General features: G+C 53.7%; 1 protein-coding gene across 2 annotated transcripts; it reads right to left on the bottom strand.

Annotated features, from left to right (window-relative positions):
• Positions 1-85: 85 nt before the first annotated feature.
• Positions 86-5187, bottom strand: DLK2 (delta like non-canonical Notch ligand 2). 2 transcript variants are annotated; one of them, XM_052648395.1, is made up of 6 exons: positions 5091-5187; positions 4135-4265; positions 3794-3857; positions 2389-2519; positions 1648-1792; positions 86-969 (listed from the first exon to the last, which is right to left on the bottom strand). In XM_052648395.1, exons 2-6 carry the CDS (start codon positions 4208-4210, stop codon positions 234-236), a joined length of 1152 nt encoding a protein of 383 aa, XP_052504355.1. In that variant the 5' UTR covers positions 4211-4265; positions 5091-5187; the 3' UTR covers positions 86-233. The 2 variants fall into 2 exon arrangements, with proteins under 2 accessions (XP_052504355.1, XP_052504356.1); XM_052648396.1 differs by lacking the exon at positions 5091-5187 and adding an exon at positions 4712-4836.
• Positions 5188-8724: the final 3537 nt, after the last annotated feature.

Below are 8724 nucleotides of genomic sequence, written 5' to 3'. Positions count from 1 at the left end.
GGCATCTGGGACTCCAGGTGGACTTTTTCTGGCAAAGGAGCCCATGTGCACTTCCATAGTTTTATTTGATAAAATTCCCATTTTTACATTCTGTGTATTAAAAAAATAATATTTGTGGCATGAGGCTGAGGTCCCTCAGTGTGTGTGCCCCAGCTGAGGGGTGGCGAGAAAGGGCCACTCCAGTCCATGCGCCCTAGGAGGTGAAGGAGGGGCCCAGAAAGCCCCCACCTCCATCACAGAGCAGTGGTCTTCCCAGGCTCAGGGGGCAGGTCAGGCAGCAGAGGGAACCCTGCTGGCAGCATGCTAACCTGACACTCCTGGTCCTGGCGTGCTGGGGCGTAGTGTGGGGCAGGGTAGCAGCAGGGTCCAGGGGAGCAGAAGCCCCGGCGCCAGGCCCTCAGGGTCAGCAACACCGTGGACAGGACCAGGGCGGCAGTGACGGCCCCAAACACCACCACGGCCACCAGGCTGGGCTCGCCCAGCCCGGCCTCTTGCCGCCGCACCACCTCCTTCACAGAGATGCGCAGCAGGCCGGCGCCCACGCTGTGAGGGATGGGCCCTGTGGCGGGTACCAGCACAGCCAAGGTGGGCCCTGGGGGGCTGTCCACTGTGGCGGCAGGACTCAGGATGGGCAACACTAGCTCACAAGTCTTGCCACCATAGCCGCTGGGGCAGAGACAGTCAAAGTCGTGGACCCGGTCCCGACAGCGGGCCCCTCTCTGGCAGGGGCGGCTGGCACAGTCGTCCAGGTTGATGGTGCAGAAACGCCCAGTGAAGCCCTCGGGGCAGAGGCAGGAGAAGCGGTTGATGCCGTCCAGGCATGTGGCGCCGTTAGCACAAGGCCGCATCAGACAGTCATCCACATTCACCTCACAGCGGGCACCCACGAAGCCCGCCAGGCAGCGGCAGGTGAAGTTGAGGGCAAAGCCTTGGTCGTCCTGGCACTGCCCACCGTTCCGGCACGGGGAGCTGGTGGGGGAGGCGGGGAGGGTGTTTTATCAACTGCCACCTGCAGGGTAGACCAGGTCGACATCCGGATCCCTGCTACCACCACCCCTCTCTAGCTCTGTCCCCTCGAGCCACTCTCTCTGAGCCTCAAATGCCTTCTTTAAAAATGGGATCAGAGCAGTACCCAGCTTCCCAGGTTGTGAGGGTTAAATGAGATGATCGAGGTCAAGCAGGTTGCAGAGGGCCTGACCCAGAGTCAAGACCAAGGCGAGTGTACTGTTCGTGTCCTCTTAGACTCTCAGACCCGAGGTGGGAATGAGGACAAGTCCAGCCCCACAGGCTGTCTCCTCATTCACCATGAGGCCTAGGCTGGCGCATGGGACAACTTCAGGGGCTGCATGCCAGCTTTCCTGGGAGGATGAGGGGGGTCCTAGGCCCACAGCCTCCCCAACCAGGGAAATCACGCAGTGATGAGTTATACCTCCAGCCCCTGTCAATTTCTGTCATTGGAAAAATGGTTCAGATGGTGTAAAAAAAGCTGAGAAGCCCCTAGGATACTCCCGCAGACTGGGGTTTTATCCTTGAGTGTCCCCATGTGGGACTTTAGACCCTCAGCCCTAACACTGCCCCGCCACCCCCCTCCACAGTCGTCTCTCCTCTGTCAGCAGATTCTCACCTAACCCCGGGGCCAGCACTCACCCTGCCTGCTCACAGGGTCCAGCCTTGCGCTCACAATCACGCCCGTGGAAGCCTGGTGGGCACACACAGTGGTACTCACCGCCCCCGTCATACACGCACTGGCCTCCGTTCCGGCAGGGGGACTGCGTGGTACAGATATGTTCATCTACAGAGGAGACCGAGAGGGTTCTAGGACAGCCCCTCGCACGTGGCACCCAGACCTGCCCAGGCCCCACCCAGAACTCTGTGGGGCTGACTCATACTACAGTCCCGACCTGGATGGAAAACACTGAATTTGGAGTCAGGAGGCGCCTAGTCCTAGCCCTGTCAGTCTGTCTCAATGTGCCTTTGGGTAAGTTGTATCTCATTTGTGTATCTCAGTTTCCTCATCTGTGATATGAGGACAGTTTCCCGCAGGTGTCTTACCTACCACAGAGGGTTGTGTTGAGGACCAGTTCAAATAACAGAGGTATAAAGTCTACAACTGAAATACTACAGGCTTCCCTTGTGGCTCAGCTGGTAAAGAATCTGCCTGCAATGTGGGAGACCTGGGTTCGATTCCTGGGTTGGGAAGATCCCCTGGAGAAGGGAAAGGCTACCCACTCCAGTATTCTGGCCTGGAGAATTCCATGGACTGTATATAAAATACTACGTATTTGAGGGTTTGAGCCAGACACAAGAGGCACTCAATAAATAAGGATGCATGTTTCTCCCAAGACACGTGGGGCCCCCAGTCCAACAGCTACCCTTTCTACTCCCTACCTTTGTCACAGAACTTGCCTGCCCAGCCGGGGTGACAGATGCACTGCCAGGGCTGGTGGCAGGCGCCGTGCTGGCAGCCAGGCATTCTCACACAGCGCTCACAGTGCAGCCCCTCCCAGCCGGGGTCACACCTGACGGGGGGAAGCACAGGGTCAGGGCTCGGTAGGAGGAGGTGAAGACAGGGAGGAGGCAAGCTCAGAGCTTCCAGGAAACAGGAGACAAACAGGACAGCCCCTAAGGGAAAGCAGGCCTATCCCGGGTGGATAGAGAGCTGTGCCAGGCTACCAGGCACCAGCGTTGGAGTTCTGGTTCTGCACTCTGTCCAACCTTTCCAAGCCTCAGTTTTCTCATCTGTAACCTGGGGTGACACCTGGCAGGGATGTGTTGAGGAAGAAATGAAGATGAGGGGCTTCCCTGGGGGTCCAGTGGTTAAGAATCCACCTGCCCATGAAGGGGACACAGGTTCAATCCCTGGCCCAGGAAGATCCCACATGATGAGGAGCAACTAAACCCATGTGCCGCAAACTGAGCCCGCGCACCCTAGAGTCTGTGCTCCCCAGCAAGAGAAGACCCCTCAATGAGAAGCCTGAGGACTGCAATGAAGAGTAGCCCCTACTTGAGGCAACTAGAGAAAGTCCATGTGCAGCCTGAAGAGCCTGCACAGCCAACAACAAAGATAATTTTTAAAAAGAAAAGACATTAAGATGATGTCTGTTAAGTGCCCCTAGCACCATTTCTGGTATATCTGAGGTGCTTAGAAACATTTTTGAAAGAAGAGTGACCTTGAAAGGTCATCAGGACTATCTTCCTACTCTGATTCCAGGGCAAGGCCTGCTTTAGAGAGTCCCCAACACCCCCAGCCCCTCCAGCAGCTTGCCTGTCAGCTCATGTTTTCACATCCAGACACACTCCTCCTGCTGCAGAATTTACCCGACCCCTACCCCAGTGTGTCAGTTACTTAAATTCATCAAAGAAAGACCCCCTTGAATAAGTGCATCTCCCCAAGAACCCTGGCAAAGCCTTTCTTTTCCAGGCTACGCCGTCTGTCTTATCTTAATCTCCTCCCCCTTGCTTCATGGCTCCCACTCTCCACACTCCCTTAAGCTTCAGATCTTTCTCCTGGTATCTTGAAGAGGAAAGTTTTAGAGTTCCTGGACCAGAGTTGGGAGAGTAAAGTGGGAAGCCGTAGTTAGAACACGCAAAGGAGAGGCAAGGCAAAGTGGAAGGGGGAAGGGTTGGGCATGGTGCTGGGCTGCCCATCTGAACTGTGTGCCACGGCTTTGAGGGGATGGGGAGGGCCCTAGACGTTCTGGATCAAGCCTGGGGCTTGACTCGGTTGTGGGTATGGAGGCCTGGGAAATGCGGAGCAAAGGGTTTGGGAGCACCGAGCTCTACGGAGAGGTACCTGCAAGAGCCGTCAGGCGCGCAGCAGCCGTGAGCCAGGTCACAGAGGGAGCTGCAGTCATTGCCTGCAAGAGATTGATGTGGGAGGGGTGAGCCCGGAGGTCAGGGTTCGGCTGCCTGAGATGCCGGGCCAGGGAAAGGACGCAGGGTCCCGGTAAATGGAGGGGCCCAGCTCTGGGGCAAGGTAGAACAGACTAATTGCATTCCAAAGGGAAGTACTGGGTGTCGCCAAGCCCGCGGTCGGTGCGGCTTGCAGTGCCATCTCTGGCCGGCAGAGGTCAACGTGCGAGCGAGGGACGGCCGGACAGGGCAGCGACCACAGCCCCCCGGGGGAGCGCTCACCTCTGGCAGGCTTTACGGGTGCCCCCAGGATGAACAACAGGCAAACGAGATGTAGGCAGCGGCAGCCGCTGGGCATGGTCAGCGCCGGCCCCGGGACGGAGAGACGGATGGATCGCCGGACGTGCAGACACCTGTGGGATGACATGGGCTGAGAGGCGGCCGGACGTGGAGATAGCGGCGAGGATTCCGGTTCGGTTCCGAGTGACAGGAGTCGAGGGGGAGAGGGGCGTCCAGAGAAAAAAAAGGCGGGGGGAGTGGTGCAGCGAGAGGGCGGGGGCAAGGAAGGTGTGAGCAGGCGAGGGGATTGGAGACAGAAACGCGGAGCCGGCTACGTGGAAAGGAGGTGAAGGATGGACAGCGCGAGAGAGGTCAGGGCCGGGGCTGGGAACGCAATCGGGACGGAGGGGTACTGGGATACCGCCGAGAGGCGACACGGGGACCCGGCGGCGCGCAGTCTCTGCCCCCGCCTCTGACTCCCCACGTCCCCCTCCTGTCTCCGCCGCGCTGGGCTCGGCCGCGGCGCGGGCCTTCGGATACCCAGCGCGCCCCCAGCCCGGCTCTGTCCCGCGGTCCTCACCTCTGGCTGGGAGGCGGCGCGCCGCGGGGCGCAGAGCGAGGCGGGATCCGACGGACTCCGCCGAAGGCCCAGACCACGGAGCGGGGCCGCCCCTAGCGGGTCGCGGGGCCGGGCACCCAGGCGGCTGCCATGCGAGCCGAGCGCTGGGGAATCTGGGCCTCGAGGCGACCCCGAGCGGCTGCGGCGGCTCCTCGCACGCGCTCAGGCCGCCTGCCAGGGGCGGCGTGTGCCGGCGGAGCCCGCCTCCCCCCTCCGCTCCCAGGCTGCCGCCGCCGGCCCGCCCCCCACCCGCCCGCGCCCGGCGCTCCCACCCCCAGCGGTCACTCCTTCCTCCCGGCCCCGCGCTCCCCTGGGCCCCCGGCCGCCGCAGTCACCCGACCTCTCCGAACCTCGCCTTCTCCGCTGCAAGGAGGAAATTACGGGAGGCTAAGTGGGAGCCGACTGTAAAGGGTCGGCCAAGTGTGCGCAGCCGTTATTCTCCATCTCGCATCTCCGCCTTCGCGACCCGAGCAGCTCACCCCGCGCCCCACCTCTGCTCTCCCCAGTCCGCCGCCCATCACGCCTCTCAGATAAATCTCGCGCACGCTCAGGGCGCACTTGACGCTCCCGGCCCTCCTCCTGTCACCAGCCCACGCCTCCTCCATTTGTAAATCCTACATCACCTGCTTAATCTGTCCGCTACTCTCCTCTTCCCCGCCGTCCGCTTCTTTCTCCCCTCGCGGCCATCAACAGCCTTCCAGGGTCGATCCCTGCCTAGGTATTAGCGTGGCCCACTCACCCACCCCTCCATCCCTCCTCCCGCCACCTCTGTCTTTCCTATCTCTGCGTTCCGCTACCACTACTGGGAAGGTTCCGTGCACTGGGAACGCCCCCGGCTCTGTAAATGTGCACCCAAGTTCCCTCCTCTGTACTCCGGATCACCTCCATTCTTGACCTCAGGCTAATCGTCTACTGTCCAAACCCAGAGCTAGACTGAGTGTTGTGAGGAAGCTCTGTGCCTCCAGGCTAATGGCTCAGAGACCTCTGTCCCGGGAAAGGACAGGAAACCGATTCTTGTTTGCCCAAGGCAAGAGAGCAGAAATCAGGACCACCTGCCCCATCTCTAGTCCTTCAAATCAAGATTTGGTTTCACCATCCTTAGATTCGTGGTAAGAAGTAGTCCCTAGCCTGTGCAGAGCAGCTTTCTACAGACAACCCCCACAGGTCGGAGCCCCTGAACTAGTTTTTCTTGCATTCTTCATTAAACGTAGCCACACCCACCGCATCTGCCTAGCCATCTTCCCCAAAACACTGATCACCTCTTTCCTCCAGAGCTTTCTAAATTTGAGTTGAACAATGCCATAGCTCTGACCATATGTTTTACTTTTTTTTTTTTACTGAAAAATTGCAAACAACCTATACTGTCCAAAATGATTGTAAACAAATTATGGTATATCAACACACTATGTGACTACTGAAAGTCACCTTTGGGAAGTCTAAAGATTTTTTTTTAAAGCTAAGAATATATTAGGTGGAGGGATAAAAACAAGAAACAGAATGTGTCTCAATGTTGGCAGTGATTTTTTTTCCCCAGATGATGGAATTACAGGTAATTTTTTCTTATTGATGCTTTTCAACATTTCTCGTTTTCCCAGAATGAGCATGTTTAACTTTTTCTTATTGTAAAAGAAATTCAATAACATTAAAGAACTTATAGAATAAAGTAAAAATTGGGGGAATTTCCTGGTGGTCCTGTGGTTAGGACTCGGCACTTTCACTGTCCTGTCCCAAGTTCAATCCCTGGTTGAGGAACTAAGATCCCACAAGCTTCTCTGTGCAGCCAAGAAATAAATGAATAAAATAAAAATTTAAAAATCACCCATGATCCTATTTGCTTGATAAAACCACTGTTGTTGTTTGACGCCTTTTCCTATCCAGCTGTTTTTATCCAGAACCTGTAATGTTATATCCTGGTGTTGTGTTTTTTTTTTCACTGCATCATATATCAATAGTTTTCAAAAGCTACACGATGGATACAATGTATAAAAATACAACTAATGAGAACCTACTTTACAGCACAGGAAACTACTCAGTGCTCTCTGGTGACTAAATGGAAAGGAAATCCAAAAAAGAGGGAATATTATGTGTAGCTGATTCACTTTGATGTACAGTAGAAACAAACACCACATTTTAAGGCAACTAAACACCAATGAAAATTTTTAAAATAAATTAATTAAAAGCATAATTTTTATGGCTGCATGATAGCCTGTTAAATAGATATACCCTAATTTATTTAACCTGGGATTCCCACCCTAATTTATTTAACCTGGCGCAGTGGTAACAAATCTGCCTGCCAATGCAGGAGACACAAGAGACACAGGTTCAATCCCTGGGTCAGGAAGATCCCCTGGAGTAGGAAATGGCAACCTGCTCCAGTATTCTTGCCTGGAAAATTCCATGGACAGAGGAGCTTGATGGGCTACAGTCCATGAGGTCGCAAAGAGTCAGACTCAACTGAGTGACTGAGCACACACAATTTATCTAACCCAGCCTTCATTACTAGATACTTAGGTTGTATTTGCTTTTCATCATTATAAATTCATTCCACAAATATTTACTGAGCACCTCTCTGCTACTAGAGAATCCCATGGACAGAGGAGCCTGGTGGGCTACAGTCCATAAGGCGGCAAAGAGTTAGACACAACTGAAGCGACTTAGCACACAGCACTCATGCAGCACGTATGTGCTACTACTCCATGCCAGACATCATCCTAGACACTGAGCTACAACTCCAAGATAAATAGTAGTGCTACAGATTTTCACATAGTTTTTTTCCCCATCTTTTAGATTCCTTCCTTAAGATGGAGTCTGAATTGATGAGTGACTGCGTCAAAGAATTTGTGAAAAATAAATAGTTGCTTTCCATGAATGAAATTCACTGGCAATCACTGATGAAACAATAAAGATACTTGAAGCTTTGGAAGCTGATGGCATCAGATTGTATCACTTACTTCATGTTTTGAAGATTTTAGCACCTGGCATGTCACTCTCTTCACCCTTCCTTCTGCCAAATTCTTGGTGATTTTTTTAAAAGACTTTTTAAAATGTGGATCATATTTAAAGTCTTTATTGAATTTGTTACAATACTGCTTCTGTTTTATGTTTTGTTTTTTTGGCCTTGAGGCATAAGGGATCTTAGCTTCCCAACCAGGGATCAAGCCTGTACCCCCTGCATTGGAAGACGAAGTCTTAACCACTGGACCACTAGGGCAGTCCCTCTTGGTGATTCTTGATTCAGTACCACATAGGCAAGTTTTCCAGTAAGCGTGATAGTTTGTTTGCAAAGATGGCCACTACACTTCCTCCTGTCCCACATGACCTTTAGCAATGATTTTGCTGCTTCTCCCAGCAAAAGATGGAAACCTATTTCTCAGGCTCTTGAATCTGGACTGGTCTTAGGACTTGTTTTGACTAATAGAATATGGTGGAAGTGACATTATGTGAGTCCCCAGTCTGGGTCCCAAAAACCGTTGCAGCTTCTGTTTGCTCCCTCAGAAAACTTCCAATATCATGTAAAGAAGTTTGGTCTGGCACGCTGGAAGACAAGAAGCCCCATGAAGGAGACCTGAGATGCCCTGGTCAATATCCACAATATAGGAGGGTCCTGTTAACTGCCTCAGTCAAGCTTCCAGATGACTCTAGCTCATGAATGAGCCCTGGCAAGACTAGCAAGAACTGCTCAGCAGAGTCCAGCCATATTACCGGATAAACAGTGGATGAGCAGTTAAATGGTGGGTGTTTTAAGCCACTCTGTTTTGGGATGTTGTTACTATAGCAATGCTGCTGTTCAGTCGCTCAGTCATGTCCAACTCTTTGTGACCCCATAGACTGCAGCACTCCAGGCTTCCCTGTCCTTCACCATCTCCCAGAGCTTGCTCAAACTCATGTCCACTGAGTCTGTGATGCCATCCAACCACCTTGTCTTCGTCATCCCCTTCTCCTCCTGCCTTCAATCTTTCCCAGCATCAGGGTCT

The sequence above is a fragment of the Budorcas taxicolor genome, chromosome 11 (genome assembly GCF_023091745.1).
Source record: "Budorcas taxicolor isolate Tak-1 chromosome 11, Takin1.1, whole genome shotgun sequence".
NCBI classification, from domain to species: Eukaryota; Metazoa; Chordata; class Mammalia; order Artiodactyla; family Bovidae; genus Budorcas; species Budorcas taxicolor.
Note: the sequence above shows the minus strand (reverse complement) of the source record. Positions and strands in the feature narration are given on the sequence as shown.

What these genes read in the sequence shown, in the direction of transcription:
- DLK2 (XM_052648395.1), bottom strand. Translation starts at nt 4,210, where the DNA reads ATGCCCAGCGGCTGCCGCTGCCTACATCTCGTTTGCCTGTTGTTCATC. An exon ending in ACCCGTAAAGCCTGCCAGAG is followed by an intron (nt 3,858 to 4,134) that starts GTGAGCGCTCCC and finishes AATCTCTTGCAG; the next exon opens with GCAATGACTGCAGCTCCCTC. An exon ending in GCGCCTGACGGCTCTTGCAG is followed by an intron (nt 2,520 to 3,793) that starts GTACCTCTCCGT and finishes TCCCCCCGTCAG; the next exon opens with GTGTGACCCCGGCTGGGAGG.